The sequence below is a fragment of the Planococcus citri genome, chromosome 2 (genome assembly GCF_950023065.1).
Source record: "Planococcus citri chromosome 2, ihPlaCitr1.1, whole genome shotgun sequence".
Classification (NCBI taxonomy): Eukaryota; Metazoa; Arthropoda; class Insecta; order Hemiptera; family Pseudococcidae; genus Planococcus; species Planococcus citri.
The window spans coordinates 61,692,154-61,708,658 of record NC_088678.1 but is presented as its reverse complement, the minus strand read 5'-3'; the positions used below and the strand labels follow the sequence as shown (position 1 = coordinate 61,708,658).

Here is a 16,505-nt window from a genome sequence, read left to right as displayed (position 1 = left end):
CCCCCCAGACTGAAAATAACGATGATAATTATTAATACAAGTCGATACTGAGGATTTATGTGTACGTAATCAGAATGATTCTCGTATTCGTTGCTTGGGAATATTTTTTCTTCAAAATTTTTCATTCAATCCCCACCCTTTCCCCTCCCTTTTATAGACATGTTTGAACATGGATTTGATAACTTCGAACATGACCTATCAAAAATTTCAAAATTGCACTTTTCTGAATGGGGCAGGTAGTACCTTCATTTTGGCAGCGCATTTTTTTGGTCCCGAAAAAAAAATACAAAATCAACTTCTAGAGCACTTTTTCGTGTATGGATTATAGTCTATTCTTTGTTAGGCTGCAATCAGAAAAATAAAAATAAAAATAAATCGGAATAAGTATGTTGTGAGTCATTCCACGTCAATTCCACCAAGAATTATGGGGGAGTTGGCTAATTTTTTGAAATTTTTCCTGTGGAAAGACCTTTCGGAGGGATGACCGATGGTGCAAATCGCAGCCCTCTAGCCCCTTTTTAATGGCTGCTAGGGGGTGTCAAAGTTTTCAGTGAACTTGAAATATCATCCATTTCAGCAGTGGATTACTCGATAACCACGATACCCACCAAAATGGATCTTTTTCCAATAGTTAGGGGTTTTAAAGGGCTTTTCGGTGATATCATAAAAATCAGTGTTGTCATTTTTTTTCGTACGAAAAATTAGCTCGGAAAGTTTCAAAACTATATATGTATGTACATTTTAAATTGTACGCTGTACATAACGATCCTTATTTTCTTTTCTGACTTTGACTTCACCAGGTCATGTCAAGTAATCGGATGTGATTTAAAGTTCAAGTTGCGAATGTCTGGTTTCATTCCGTGTTATTTTTTAAAACCTTGTTTTTATAGGAGAACTCGGACTTTTACCAAAAATTCTGAAAAAAATATGTATATTATGGACAACTTTTCATGCTGAACAACATATTGAAAAATTGGGATGGCATTATGTCGTATAGTCGATTTAAAAAATTGAAAGTTATGAAAGAAAATCCAGCGTTAATGTATAAATAATTTTATTAGCGAAATGCCCTATTACGCAGATATCTGATGATTTATTTTTTTCTTGATCCACCAAGTATAAAATTTCCGTTGAAAAACCATTACTTTAATCACAAGTTCCTAAGTACAAAATATGTTTGTAATAATAATTATTAAAATAATGCAATATGATTCACTGAACAACTCAATTAATTTGAGTGAAAATCACGCAGAAAAAATTTCAGATCCGATGAATAATTTGAAGATATCCCTGGAAGGAAGATGTATCATATTGTATGTATCAGTCCTCAAAGACAGAACATTTTCGAAAAAATAGAGTTTTTTTCATCTAGCCCCCATCCCAAATTGTTTTGGACAAAATGACTCTGCATTCCTGTACAGAATGAGAGAAATTTATATTTCACAATAAATGTCTGCTGTTTGTGTGGCGAATTTGTCATTAATTTACTGCTTCGTTTCATGAGGTGTGTACGAATTTTTTCAAAAAAGTTATACTATTTTTAAAAACTCGTCTGAATTTTTGAAAAAAAAAATGAATTTCTGAACAATTTTTTGGGAACTACTTTTTTAATGGGACACAAAAAATACACGTTTTCTTACAATAAATATAATCTATTTCTAAAATTGAAGGCAGTAATATTGGCAAAGGAAGTTTCTAATTTATTCCGGCTTCTTCAATTTAGAAAATGGGAAATTTTTTAGAAGGACTTTTTTTTGCTCGTTTAGAATAATTACACTGCTCCTATAATTAAGCTAGGTACTTTCAAAGCCCACAAAATTCCAACGTTGGAAAATTTTATAGGATTTGAAAAAAAATCATTCCTTGAAATTATTATTTATGTGCCAAAGGTAAGTTGGAAATTTCCAAAATTCAGATCATCATAATTCTCAACCATACCCTTGGTTTCGGAGACAAACAAAAAAAGTTCTTTCATGACATGGTCTCTTTTAAAACTACTGAAGGCACGAGTTTAATGGACATATTTTTAAAAAATTGGTACTGAAATTTCTCACAAGTGTTAAGTCTCACAAAACTTTTTAAAATTGGAATTGTTGACTTTAATGGTCAATTATAGAGTAATTTTTTGATGTTTTCTTTTTTTTTAAATTTTGCCTCGCCTCGTCAATTTTTTGTCTTTTTTACCATGTTTGATTTGATTTTATCAATCAACACAATTTTCTGATATTTTTAGGCAGTTTCGTTATAATGTGTTCATTGCTGTCCAATTTTTGTAACAATTGACAATATTTCTACATTTTTTCCAGAAATTTTAGTAGAAATTTTCCATCTCAGCATAGCCTATTACATGAACATCAAACGTATGATTCGCACAACCTATTTTGTTGCATACAATACACGTGTATTTTCCCGAATCGTAACTGGTAGAATTTTCCTTCTCTATTGACCATTTATCTGAATCATACTTGAAAAGATCAGCACTTGCGGACACTGGGGAACCATCTTTGAGCCAAGTAATATTTGGATACGGATTACCTATAAACGCGCACAGTCAAGTATACGTATTTTAATTTAATGTGCCCAACAACGTGAAATTATCTTGAAAATTTTATTTGTGTGGTTGAACACTTCGTGTATTATACGGTACCTGCTGCAGGGCATTTCAATTCTAAATAATTTTGAGTAGGTTTAACAACGACGCGGGGGAATTTACGTGATTCAATCAAGTATGGCGCACGAAGTCTATGTCTAGTGTTTTGAATTCTTTTATTTTTCCAATCTGCTTCTTTAGGCTCCGGAGTACCTGCAATTTGAATACCTACAGTTAGAAAATTGTATATATTCAGACACATTCGCAAGTGGATGTGGACGAGAGACACTCTAAAGTCCCCTTGGTCCTCCAAATAAATTTTTGATTCCCTTGTACGAGTTTGGAACCTTTAAAGTCGAAAAATATCAAAAAAGATGTAAAATAATTTATGTCTGCAGGGAAAAATTTTATTTACTTATTTGAAAAACTTCCATTTCTGAGCAGAATACCTACTTCTAAACAGGTCTTTTTTCACTTTTTTTTTGGGGGGCACGCTAATTCTCGAAAGTTGTAAGTCCATGATTTTTTGTACCCCCTTTTCACCCTAAACCAACAAAAAGAATTGATTTTCGCCTTATCTGTATAAAAAGTCATCTTTTGTTCTAAAATTCCTAGGTTTTTTTGGCAAGCTTGCCTGTATAAGGTTTTGTTTTTTTTCTGTCAAATTTGTCCAAGTTAAAAAAATGTCAAAAAGCGTCAATTTTTGGCAAAATAGTCAAAAAGTGTTCATTTTCAGCTAAAAATAGTCGAAAAGACGTGTTCATTTTTGGCGAAATTATCAAAGGGCCCAATTCTTGCCAAAATTGTCAAACAGCCCTGTTTTTGTTAAAATTGCCCAAAAACCTCTGCTTTTGCCAAAATTGTCAAAAATTTCCCATTATCGTCAAAATTATTATCAGAGAGAGTCAATTTTTGGTGATTTGACGAAATGTTGTAATGTTTTTTCGTCAAAATTCTTATAGGAAAGTAATTTTTCAATGAAATAGTCAAATGGTCGACATTTTTGCCAAAACGTTCAAAAAGCCTTGATTTTTGTCTTACCTGCCTAATTAGTTCTCTTTTTGTTTCAAAGTTTGCCAAACAAAAGTCCTGTTTTTTCACAAAACTGCTTAATAAGCTGTGTTGTAAAATTTCATTTCCTCTCTTTCCATCAAATCTTTGAGTTTTTTCAGTTTTTAGGGCAATTTTTCAACATTTTTGATATTTTCTGAAAACCCCTAACAATGCTGGCCACCTACAAAGAGACCTTACAAGTCGAAAAAAATCAAAAAGATTGAACAAATTAGGAAGTATTTTTTTTAAATGTATCTCTCAGATTTCTTTCACCTAAATGACTTTTCTTCCACAAAAAGTCTCACTTATTTGATGTTTCATTTTCATTGTGGCAATTGAAATAGTGCTTTCCTGATGAAGATGGACAAAATCCAAGGATTGATTTTTTTTAAAACTGAAAATATTCCATTTTTTCATTTTTTAAGGAAGAAAAAATTTTCCATCATAATAGATACTGATAGATATATAAATACTTGAGGTACAATTCAAGTGGAGAGGAGGGATGGTGTTTAAAAGTCTTATCTTTCAATCCAAATTCAATCATATCCGAGAGATCTTGAAAATTTCCAAATCAAGTAGGTAAGTAGGTAGCTAGATACCCACCTACCTAATTTAATTAAAAATCAAAAAAAGTAGTTTCAGTTTTCGTTTTATGGAATATTTGAACGTAATTTTTTTCGAAATCTGGTTGTAAAGTTCTAAAATGTTGTTCACCTTTTCTCTGTATTTTCATGACTGACCAAGTTGCATGAACCAAGAGGCCTCATTACAGCCGAATATTACCTCAATAGGTACGGAAAATTGTTCACTTATATAGTCAAAATACGATTACATACTTGCAACATCGATTACAGTAAGGTATATACTCGTGTTTCCTCGATTTCCTTTGTCATCTTCAACAAAGCACGAATACCAACCTTCATCGCTGCGAGAGATATCGTATAAAACGAACGATTCTCCAGCACTATTTTGTCGAATCTGTACCTATGAAAAAAAAAATGAAATTTTTAGAGAGTCAATCTCAAAGATGAAATATTCCTTTCCCGGCCTTTTCTCGAAACTAAAAAAAAAACTTACTGCGGTATGATTTGCGATCAATTCAGTCTTGTCCATGAATTGCAAATTGATAAGACTATACCAGAAAACAGTGAAGTTACTTTCTAGAGGAACTGAACATTCAAACCTGTAGTCTTCATTAATTCCTGCAGTAACATTATGTGGCTTATCTAAAATTATTTCTGAAAAAATAGAACCGTTTTGTGTTTTAAAAGGAGGAGTTTCATCAATTTTGAAAAGTTTTAAGAACGAATGCCTTAAAAATGTACTTTAATTTGAGTACGAGTACAAAGTCATGCTACTCACCTTCATTTGCTATGCTCCTCAGCAACGTAAATAATGTCAACAAAATTGCGCGAATTTCATTCATTTCTCGAGTAAATCTTTACACCATGCAGAGTTCTAAAATTATGATAAATTTTTTTTTACCTGCAATCAGCTAGAGCAATAGCAATTAACCTTTGGTAAATTTCAATACGCGCACACATTTGTGCAAAACTGCAAATGTGCATGATTGCATAATATAAGTGGATTTTTGACCGTGAATTGAGTCAATAATTGGAGAAGATTAATTGCATATAGCTTACACATGGGTATTTTACGAGTGAGTACGTAAATTATCAAGAAGTCATTAGGTATATTATTCAACTTAACAACTCTTATCAAATGTTTTGGCGTGGCTAAAAGATGTAAATGTTTAGAGAAGTTCGTGTAATATTTGATAATAAATTATAATTAGGTATGTACTTACCTGTTTTCGATGTTTCTTTATAGGTAATCAATCAATTCAGTTGCTTCGTATCATAAAAATAATCAAATTTGCTCGTGACGTAACTCTAAATTTAATGTGAAAGTAATCGAAATGTACATATCTTTTTAATGATGAATTCTTCCCCTGATAACTACTCCGAATAGTACCTATCATTTCTCAATTACTTCACTTTTTTTTTCGTAGAATAATCAGATTTATTCATCACCATTGTCGCATCTTAATCCCCCTTTCCACTTCAATAAAAAAATGAAGTAGGTGTACAATCATTATGAATGTTGAACTTCGCTCTGCCTTTACTTTCTTTGTTTAGATTTCAATTTTTCAGAAACTCTAATCATTGAAAAAAATAATCAAACCATCATTAATAAATTATTTGTCGAAGTTGGCACAAGTAATTATTTTCAATTACGATTCACGAACGAATAGCTTCAATTATTCTCATTGACGTATTTGAAAAAAAGTTTGCCTCTTTCTCTTTCATTGAATTTGATTCAGTAGTGGCCTAGTTTACGTGATCGTCAGTCGTTCTCAAATGATTTTTCGATTCTGAGCGAATCGTTCGCGAACGAATTGAGTTTAATTTTTCAACGACAGGATTAAAATTTCCAATTTTCGTCTCATATCAATAACTAATTTTGGTTTTTTTCAGTGATTCATTCGTTCGTGAACGAGTTTTCCACTTCGAGCAAATCGTTCGCGAACGAATTATTCGCAATTATTGTTGATATATTGAAGAATGTCTCGTTTCGTCTTATTGCGTATTATCTGATTTAATTTTCGACTCAGTCGTTCTCGAATGATTTTTCAATTCTGAGCAAATCGTTCGCAAACGAATTAAGTTTAATATTCAACGAGAGGATTAAAATTTTCAAGTTTCGTCTCACATCATCAATACCTAATTTTGATTTTTTCAATGATTCATTCGTTCGCGAACGAGTTTTCCACTTCGAGCAAATCATTCGCGAACGAATTATTCCCTATTATTATTGATATATTGAAGAATGTTTCGTTTTGTCTTACTGCATATTATCTGATTTGATTTTCAACTTGGTCGTTCTTGAATGATTCGTTTTTTCTGAGCAAATCGTTCGCGAACGAATTGAGTTTAATATTCAACGAGAGGATTAAAATTTTCAAGTTTCGTCTCACATCATCAATACCTAATTTTGATTTTTTCAATGATTCATTCGTTCGCGAACGAGTTTTCCACTTCGAGCAAATCATTCGCGAACGAATTATTCCCTATTATTATTGATATATTGAAGAATGTTTCGTTTTGTCTTACTGCGTATTATCTGAGTTGATTTTCAACTTGGTCATTCTTGAATGATTCGTTTTTTTCGAGCAAATCGTTCGCGAACGAATTGAGTTTAATTTTCAACGCCAGGATTAAAAATTAAAAATTTTCAAGTTTCGTCATTTGATCAATACCTAATTTTGATTTTTTTCAGTGATTCACTCGTTCGCGAACTTTTTTCCTGCTTTGAGCAAATCGTTCGCGAACGAGTTATTGTGCAATTTTTATTCGTTAATTTTAGTTTTACTTTGTCGTGTATTTAGTATGTGATTGATTTCTAAGTGATTCAGACGTTCTTGAATGATTTATTGTTTCTGTGTAAATCGTTCAAGTCGTTCACAAACGAATCAACTCAAATTCTTGTTAATAGATTTATTTGGTCTGATTTATTGGTAATTCTTCCATTCACGATCGACATTTCGGCTCTGATCAAATCGTTCGCGAACGAATCATCTTGAATTTTTGATGGTAATTTTTGAATGAAAAATTCATATTACGGAAATTGTTCACAATAATGTCAACATTATTTATAAAATGGTCCAGAAAATTGATGAACGTAAATTTGCGTGAAATCATCAAAACACCAGTAGTAAAATTTTCGTAAAAATGCTAAAAAAAAAATAAAACATAAAATAGGTACTTGATACGAAAATTTTAAAAAATGTATGAAAAGTGAGCTTTCACAAATAATACCTATGTTAAAAATGGAGTAAAAGTTGATAGAAAATAATATCGTAAAAGCTTTTCAGAAACGAAGAAAAAAAGTGACATAAAAACTCGTGAAAATAATGTGAAATTTCAGGAACGTTTAGCATCAAAACCTGTTTCACCAAAATTCGAAAATATTTCATCACTTTTAACAATTTTTACACCAGTTTTACTGATTTTTTGATTATTTCACGCTATTGTTTTCATTTGTGATTTTTGCCAACTTCGATCGAATGAACTTTAAAAGTGACTTCTTTTTCAGTCATTTTTGGGTGATTTAGCCTAGCTGATGTTTTCAAGAATTTTAGGAAATTTTTTGTATAAAGTCACGTAATTTTGATGATACCTATTTTGTTAAAGTTTTTTTTGGTTTATTTTCGAAATTTTCGTGATTTTTAAGCATTTTTAAAAAATTATTTAATAAGTAGATAAATTTTGTCAAATTTTAGGCAATTTTATGTTGTTTTTTTTGTTGTATTTTTGCTATTTTTTTTTTATAAAACTATGATTTTGAACTTTGATTTAAAAACATTCAAGGTCTTAATGTAGGTACCTACTACATATTTATAATGTATATTACACTTGCTGCAATTCTAAAAATAAACCACGTACAAGTTCGTACAATTTTTATAAAAAAATTATGCGAGTAGGATGCAACAGTTGTTTATGACTCGATAGCACTTCGAACCAATCTATACTCGTAAGACAGCCTGCAGATTGCATATCAAAAGATCTCCTATCGTTGACACAAAAATTATTTCAACTCTGAAAAATTTTAAAAATCAGTTTCACATCACGTTGTTGCTTCAGGCATCTCAATTTCTAAGGTAATTCTTCTTGCCTAATTCATCAAACAGAAATAAATTCATAAATTAATTCATCAAGCTGTTCAACTTATAATTAGTTTAAAAACGAAAGGGATTAAGCCAGACTTACATTTCTAATTTGAATAAACGCAGTCCCAGCCAGCAGAAATGATATCAATATTGATAGGAGTACCCAATAAAACCAATTTTCAGAATACCATGGAGCTAAAAGTGGAAATTTTCATTTTAACAAAAATGAATCTCGAACGATATTCATTTAGGTATGTACCTTTAATTAAAGTGCATTGTAAAGTACTTATAGTAAAATATATGTACAATTTACATGTCTACTTACCATCAATGACCTTTAAATAAGCGCTCGCTATCGCAGTATTATCATTCTCATCCGTTACTAGGCAAGAATACAAACCATCATCTTCTAAAGACACACTAGGAAATTGCAATTCGCCCTCTACTTCCACCTTGATTAAAAAAAATAAGTGGATTGTTTAAAAATTATGGTCAACATTAAATTCTTCTTTAAGTTTGAAAAAAAAATCGAAGAAATTGAAATGAAAAATTTCTTGGTTCATGAATGATCTCTTATAGTGAGTTTTCCCAAGATTTAACTCCTTATTCACTGTAGCCAGAGGCGTGACGAAGTTATGTGTCGTTGTGGGGGGGGGGGGGGAATGACTGAAATTTTCACAACACAAATTTTGGAAGGGGGAATTCGAGGTGTAAAAATAATCCATAATTTTTGGTAATTCTTTTTCTTCCCAACTTTCCCAAATTTCTCAACTTTTTCCAAATCACCCATTTCCCTCCTAAAATTCCCAAGTTTTTCTGTTGTGGGGAGTGGAAGGGATGTATGATCCGTTCTCACCCCCCTCCCGTTCGGCAGGCCTCTGACTTTTGTAGATGAAAATTCAGGCACAGAAACTTAGGTAAGTACTTACTGCATTATGTTCCCTTGATTCAATTATATTCGTCGTTTCCAAATCGATATCAGGATACCAATAGACATGAAGAGTAGGATCAGAAGCTGAGCATTTGAAGCTGTGAGTATCACCAACCATCACAGTTGCATTTTGTGGTCGTTCTGAGATGAATTCTTCAGGAAAGATTCTTCCTGCAAGCAACATTCGCAAACGATTCAACAAAACAGATCCTATATAGTAGTGAAAAATGCTTCAAAAAGGTTTGAGCTCGATCGAAATTAATTTTTCGAGTCAATATTTTCAGGAATCTGTTTAGCTCTCTTTTAGAATAGATACTTTATAGTCTGAGCAAGACTTACTTTTTAAAAAAACTGAATATGTGTGGCTAATGCTGCCAGCATCGTTATACAACACGCAGGTGTAGTTCCCCTCATCGTCTTTATTTAATTCTGTAATCTTCAACTTGTATTCATTGTCTATAAATAATTCAGGACCGTCTGCTCTACTCCATTCGTCAGAAGGTAAATCCTCTATTAGCCATGCGATCTTTGGTCTAGGGTAACCTAAACAACAGTTTTACGTATAGGAATAATTATAATGAACACTGCGAAACAGACTAGAGGTACGAATGTGACATCAGCAATTTTCCATACCGCATGCAGGGCATTGTAATTCTACATTTTCTCCTTCCTCACGGCTTACAATCGCAGTCAGAGGAAGCGATTCTGTGGAAAATCGAAGATCACCTTTTTCACAAGCTTCATCGCCATCTACAGGTTGTTCTACGGAAGCTTCTATAAAACAGGAAGGAAATTCAATAAAATTGCCCCACAGGAGTTCCAGTTGCAGCACTGACTATAGCTAAGTGAACTTACCTAATTCATCAGCATTTCTCACATTCTTTAATGACAATATCAACACAAACAAAATTACACAAATTTTATACATTTTAAAAATAACGATTGCTTAAACATCCTATCACTGTGATGAATTTTAACGAATACAACGCACGTACTTACCCAGGGAAGAATAATTAGCGAAGAATTCGAAGTCCTAATTACCGAATGAGAAAATATTTTTACGTAAAATAAAATGCGATATGATGGTTTTAACGACCGACGGCACGTTATGTATATTCGTAGGTAGGAAATGAAACGAGATAAATTAAATTATGTTGTAGGTAATCGATGAATGGTAGGGAAACAGATCAGAAGTCACCGATCATAATACCGTAACTGCGACCACGAGTAGGCTCCTGAAGTGTCAAATTTCGGAGCGATATCTTATCTGTGAAGTAAAACAGTAGTTTCTACTTCAGCCATTTCTATTTCCGGGCTTGAAAAGAAATAAATCGAATTAATAATTGATGCAGATAATCTCCTTATCAATTATCTACTAATTACCATATCGATGTTCTGTTACGAGTGTACGAGTAGGTATAATTTATAGACAATTAAAATTGAACTATTTTTTTGCAGAAGAGAAAGAATAGGCAGACCTATAAAATGTTTTACACCCCACGAGGGGATCTTTACAATTCGTCAACACCGATCGAAAGAGTATGCCAATCAAACCTCAGAACCGAATTTTAAGCTGTCGAAGTTGAATTATCGATTTTTGAACATTCGACAAAACGAGCAAACAATGGAGATGAAAATCTGAAACTCGGTTTATATTCAAAAGTCGAGCCCCCGAATCGATTGCCATGATTTTCGGACCAATCTCGAGTCTCCAGCAAAACTTATAGTCGGGGAGCCCGCAAAAGGATTAAGGATCTATTGTACCCCCCCCCCGGTCGATCATCCAGACAACTTTTTTCTTAGAGGGGCAGTCGTAAGGAACATTTCTAGCCCTTGTACTTTAAAAAAAAGTGGCCCTACTTACAAAATGGCGGCCATTCTCATTGATAGGTCAGTCAAAATCGCCAATTTTGCGTTCCAACATAGGACTTGCACGAAATTTTTTAATCCGTTCAAAGGTAGATAGAAAGATCAGGCAAAAATTTATCACCTGTCAAAATTTCAAGTGCTGAAATGCCTTTTTCGATTTTTGGTGAATTTTTAAAAATCAAATTTAAGCTAAAAATGAGGGAAAAAATCAAAATTTTACCAAATTGACCAAGAAAGCTTAAATTTGAGATATACCCTGTTTTCGACATGCCAAATCGATTGGAAACTGGTTCAAACCGTTTTGAGCAGTTCTGGAGCCTCCAGCAGATTTTTGATACTCGAAATTCCCACAAAATGTCGTCAAATGGAGTTAGAAAGCCAAAATTCATTCTGCAAACTAATTTCAATACACTACGAAGTGGACCGCTGGCGGATTTCAAGTCGTTTTGGTGCCTCCAGCGACATTTTGAAAGGTGTATGGCGTTTTTTAGAAAATTGAAAATTCCAAAAAGTAGCTGGAAGCTTTAAAACTATTTGAAACCACCATGAAGTCGACTTCAAATCGTATTGAAATTAGTTTGCGAAGTAAATTTCAGCTTGCTAATTTCATTTGATAAAATGTTGTGGGAATTTCAAGTTTCAAAAATCTGGTGGAGACTCCAGTCATTTTCAAAAGCTCGCTGGAGGCTCTAAAATGACTTGAACTCACCTGAAGTCGCCTTCAGAGGGTGTTAAACTTGGAGTGCAGAGTAAATTTCGGCTTTCCATCTCCGTTTGATGAAATTCTTGCGAAATTTCAAGTTTCAAAAATCTACTGGAGGCTCCAGTAATTTTCAAAAAGTTGATGGAGGCTCCAAAACGACTTGAAATCCACCTGCAGTTGACTTTGTAGCGTTTTGAAATTATTTTGCAGAATGAATTTCGGTTTTCCAACTCCATTTGATGTAATTTTGTGGGAATTTCGAGTTTCAATAATCCGCTGGAGGCTCCAGAACGACTTGAAATCCGCCAGCAGTTGACTTCGTAGCGTATTGAAATTAGTTTGCGGAATGAATTTCGGTTTTCCAACTCCATTTGATGAAATTTTGTGGGAATTTCGAGTTTCAAAAATCTGCTGGAGGCTCCAGAATTGCTCAAAACGGGTTGAAACCGTTTCGAATCGATTTGGCATGTCGATAATAGGGTATACCCCAAATTTCAGCTTTCTTGGTCAATTTGATAAAATTTTGATTTTTCCCCTCATTTTTGGCCTAAATTTGGTTTTCAAAAATTCACCGAAAATCGAAAAAGGCACTTCAGCACTTGAAATTTTGACAGGTGATTAATTTTTGTCTGATTTTTTGATATACCATTGTACGGTTCAAAAAATTTCGTGCAAGTCCTACGTTGGAACGCAAAATCGGCGATTTCGGCTGACCTGTCAATCAAAATGGCCGCCATTTTGTAAGTAGGACCACTTTTCTTTTTGAGTAAAAGAGCTAGAAATTTTCTGATCGCTGCAGAAGGCATCGCTTCGCTCGTACATGCAATCACCTTCAGCTGCTGAAAATTTAATTCTGTCTTAAATTTTATACTTCGAATCGATTTAGAGAAGTTAAATCGTAAATCCGAGGTTATGAGTTGAAAAGTGTATGTTTTTACAAACTCTCCCTGTAAGACCCTGAAAGAAACTATCATATATAGAAGTGCGACTACAACGACGACGACATTCTACTATCTAAATTTAAAGCAGTCAAATTTCACTGCTTAGCAGTCACGACATTTTGCCTTTTTAAAGCAGTAGTTTTTTTTACTGCAAAACAGTGAAAAAAACTACTGCTTTAAAAAGGCAAAATGTCGTGACTGCTAAGCAGTGAAATTGACTGTTTCAAATTTAGAGAGTAGAAAAGCAACGAATGTTTAAAAATCATCTGTGCAAAATTTTCAGCATTCTCACACTGTTGAAATGATGCTGAAATTTTGTAAGATTCTTGAAAATTTAGCTGCAAAAATTGTTCAAAATACCGACTAACATTTTCTTGAACAATATTGTGGTCAATTACAGTATACAAAATTGTTAGAATACGTCTTAATGCTTATTTAATTTTAAGAATATTGCAAAAATTACGAAACAAATTGCTGAAAAAGACTACAAAAAAAACTGTAAAATTGGTATAAAAATGGCTAAAAATGAAAAAAGAAATTGACAAAATTCTATTAAAATTAAGTCCATCTCACACAAATGACTCTTCTCCTAATTGACTATCATCCATTGAATGTTACAATGGAGTACCTACTTTGACTAATCCATTAATTGATGAGTGGTCCAAAATTAGGAACTATTCGAGCCGAGTTGAGCTTGGCAATAGTGTTTAGTTGGGAAAATTTTCGAAGGATCTGCGGAAACCTATTGTAATGACATGAAATCATACATTTCCAGCCACCTACAAGTACCTAATTAGGTACTCACCTCATTACAAACTCATCAAACACCTCTCTCTTATCAAATACAGAATCACATTACGAGTAGTAAACATGCATTTAATTTTCCAACACCAATTTCAACACCTACCTAAACCATCAATGAAATCCAAATACAACTTCATGATCAAAATAAGCTGTTTTACAAAAGCACGAACAAGGCTGGTTTGAGAATATGAAAAGGTATATTTTTATAATAGTAGTTTCTTTAATGTCAACTCGAGTAACCAATAGAAGAATGTTTCAAGTTGGGGTAAGTACTTGTATGATTGAATTTTTCACGCTTTATTGAACCTAGATAGGCACATAAGTATTAAGTAAGTATACGAGATTATTAGAATCACACACAAAATTGTGAAAAATTTTCAGAGCACCGAGTACGCCTTAAGAATCACTAATTTAACCGATTGCGACGAATTCACAAATGCACCACTATTGAAAGATATCAAATTCACAAAAAATGGATATGCGCAGTACATAAATGGAAAATTTTCTTTGGAGAATGATTTTTGTATCAAATTAGTAAGTTGAGATTTTTTTAAAAACCTAGAGCTATTCATCATTTGAAAGAACCTAACCTAACAATCAGATTATGTTCAGATAAGTATAAAATTGAATCGCTGCTTGAACAATAACTACGTTTGCGAGTACTTCCAGCATTGGAATATAACGGACGTATGTGTTTTTACACATATGCGAAACTCCATTTTGCGGCCATTTTACGACTCGATGACACCGTTAAATTGGTCGAAGAATTGCCCATGTTTTAAAAAAGTAAGTACCTATATATTAATAATACAATACAGTCGATTTTATCTCGTAATTCCTTGCTCGTTGATGTTAAACTGAAATATTAATTTGTTTGCTAGACTGCGATCACATTGAACAATTCTACAATCAGCATCAGTGAAATCATGAATTTCTACCCAGAAGCTGCAAAATATCATTGGCAAGTGCAAGCGAGAACCTACGACAGACATAACGTCAAGCAAAACTGCCTTTATTTGACGTTCTACATCACATCGTATAATACCAAAATACCAATAACATCAACAACGCCTGCTATTTGAACCACATGTACTATAATAAATTCAAAATGTGCAAAAGTCAATCAGGTATAGTATTATCTACTTAGGTATATTTTTAGCCTTGAACATGAGGTTGTTATGGCGTTTAATTCGATTTCAAACTGATAAAAATGTAACACAGATGTAATTCTCATTTCCCGCCAAAATACACATTCATCGCGGTTGTTGTACGTTTAATGTGTTTGCTGCTGATTTTTATCAATAAATGGACCAGTAACAAGAATCATCAAATTAATGTCGAACGATACGAGTGTGAATGGCAGTTTTATCCTGTTCCTCGTATTTTTTTGACCCGTGCTGAATTTTTTTTTTTTTTTGGAAAACACAGGTAAGTACTTAGAGCCAATTTCTCGGTTACTCTTCAGCATTTTATTCATTTTAAAGTAGATGAATAATTACTGCAGGGGCATTCCACGTCAATTCGACAAAGAAGTGAAGGGGAGTCGGCGACTTTTTTGAAATTTTTCCTGTGGAAAGGCCTTCTGAAGGGATGACTAATGGCGCAAATCGCAGCCCTGTAGCCATTTTTTAAAGGCTGCTAGGGGGTGTCAAAGTTTCTAGTGAACTTGAAATATCATCCATTTCAGCAGTGGATTACTCGATTACCGCGATACCTATCAAAATGGACTTTTTTCCAATAAGTAGGGGGTTTTAAAGGCTTTTTGGTGATACCATTAAAATCAGTGTTGCCACTTTTTTTCGTACGAAAAATTAGCTCGAAATGTTTCAAAACGTAGTTTTCATATCGTTCCGACTCTCAAAAACTCTAAATAAAAAACTTTCCATGCTGAACAACATATTAAAAAATTGGGATTGCATTATATTGTAAAATCGATTTTAAAAAATTGAAAGTTTGCAAAAAAAAATGCGATTTTTTGATTTAAAACATGAAAAAAAGTTTTGTGTGGTGAAGTTGACCCATTCGACCTCTATTTTTACGTATCTGTTGAAAAAGTTGAAAAAACGCTTTCACTCAACTCATCTCAAAAAAATCAAAATTTGAAAAAATTCAATTTTCGATTCCAAACATCAAAAAAAGTTTGAATTTATTCTGTTGTCTTATTTTGACCTCTTTCTGACGTATTTCATGAAAAATTTGATAAAAATCACACTCATAGCAAAAAAATTAAAACTCGTTTACTTTTTGAATTTTTTCGAATTTTGATTTTTTTTTGTGATTTCATTTTATTGAGTGAAAGGTTTTTTTCAACTTTTTCAACGGATACGTAAACATAGACGTCAAATGGGTCAACTTTGTCACTCAAAACTTTTTTTCATAGACAAATTTTTAAAAAAAATGGTGAATATAAATGTTGTTCGAAATTCTCTTCCTATTTTCTAATGACTTTATAAATGTTGAATTTGGAATGAAAAAAAAGCTGGGGGAAAGTAGGGGAACTCTCCTGCACCATTCTAATCCTGAGAATAATTTGGAAATTTTTTTCTCTTTAGGGTCTTCTTCTTCTTCCTCGCTTGTCCATATCTGGACATTGCGACTACAAAATCCCCGCAAACAGTTCCCTCCAGCTATCTCTGTCCTTGGTCATTCTCATGCATTCTCCCAGTGACGCGACATCTTGGCAGTTTTCTCAATTAAGTCGGTGTATCGGGTGGGTGATCTTCCCCTTCCCCTCTTGCTTTCTATGTGGCCTTGGACGGTCAATTTTTCCAGGTTGTCCTGTCTCACGATGTGTCCGAAGTAGCGTAATATTCGTCTCCTGATGACTGTGCTTAGCCTTTCCTTTACACCCAGTTGTTCATGGTATTGACGCATTTGTTCTTTTCTGGACCCATGATATCCTTAGCATGTGTCTGTAGCAGTACATTTCGAATGAGTGAATTTTA

The 16,505-nt window shown here is 33.2% G+C and overlaps 2 protein-coding genes across 3 annotated transcripts; both read right to left on the bottom strand.

Annotated features, from left to right (window-relative positions):
• Window positions 1-1,037: 1,037 nt before the first annotated feature.
• LOC135836925 (fibroblast growth factor receptor-like 1) lies at window positions 1,038-5,144 on the bottom strand. The gene is made up of 5 exons (XM_065352001.1): window positions 5,006-5,144; window positions 4,721-4,881; window positions 4,480-4,627; window positions 2,648-2,803; window positions 1,038-2,535 (listed from the first exon to the last, which is right to left on the bottom strand). The coding sequence occupies exons 1-5, from the start codon at window positions 5,067-5,069 to the stop codon at window positions 2,312-2,314; spliced, it is 753 nt and encodes a 250-aa protein (XP_065208073.1). The 5' UTR covers window positions 5,070-5,144; the 3' UTR covers window positions 1,038-2,311.
• On the bottom strand, window positions 5,006-10,408 carry LOC135836924 (fibroblast growth factor receptor-like). Of its 2 annotated transcripts, none has more exons than XM_065352000.1 (7): window positions 10,099-10,408; window positions 9,877-10,014; window positions 9,583-9,786; window positions 9,242-9,414; window positions 8,638-8,764; window positions 8,413-8,507; window positions 5,006-8,317 (listed from the first exon to the last, which is right to left on the bottom strand). In XM_065352000.1, the coding sequence occupies exons 1-7, from the start codon at window positions 10,169-10,171 to the stop codon at window positions 8,270-8,272; spliced, it is 858 nt and encodes a 285-aa protein (XP_065208072.1). In that variant the 5' UTR covers window positions 10,172-10,408; the 3' UTR covers window positions 5,006-8,269. The 2 variants fall into 2 exon arrangements, with proteins under 2 accessions (XP_065208072.1, XP_065208071.1); XM_065351999.1 differs by having other exon boundaries at window positions 9,877-10,017; window positions 10,099-10,387.
• Between the last annotated feature and the right edge of the window lie 6,097 nt (window positions 10,409-16,505).

Excerpts from the sequence above, each read along its gene's own strand:
- LOC135836925 (XM_065352001.1), bottom strand. The coding sequence starts at position 5,069 with ATGAATGAAATTCGCGCAATTTTGTTGACATTATTTACGTTGCTGAGG. Across the intron at positions 4,882-5,005 it reads GAGGAGCATAGCAAATGAAG|AAATAATTTTAGATAAGCCA; the intron begins GTGAGTAGCATG and ends CTATTTTTTCAG. Across the intron at positions 2,536-2,647 it reads ATTGAAATGCCCTGCAGCAG|GTAATCCGTATCCAAATATT; the intron begins GTACCGTATAAT and ends GCGCGTTTATAG.
- LOC135836924 (XM_065351999.1), bottom strand. The coding sequence starts at position 10,171 with ATGTATAAAATTTGTGTAATTTTGTTTGTGTTGATATTGTCATTAAAG. Across the intron at positions 9,415-9,582 it reads ATATTCAGTTTTTTTAAAAA|GAAGAATCTTTCCTGAAGAA; the intron begins GTAAGTCTTGCT and ends TGTTGCTTGCAG. Across the intron at positions 8,765-9,241 it reads AATCAAGGGAACATAATGCA|GTGGAAGTAGAGGGCGAATT; the intron begins GTAAGTACTTAC and ends TTTTTAATCAAG.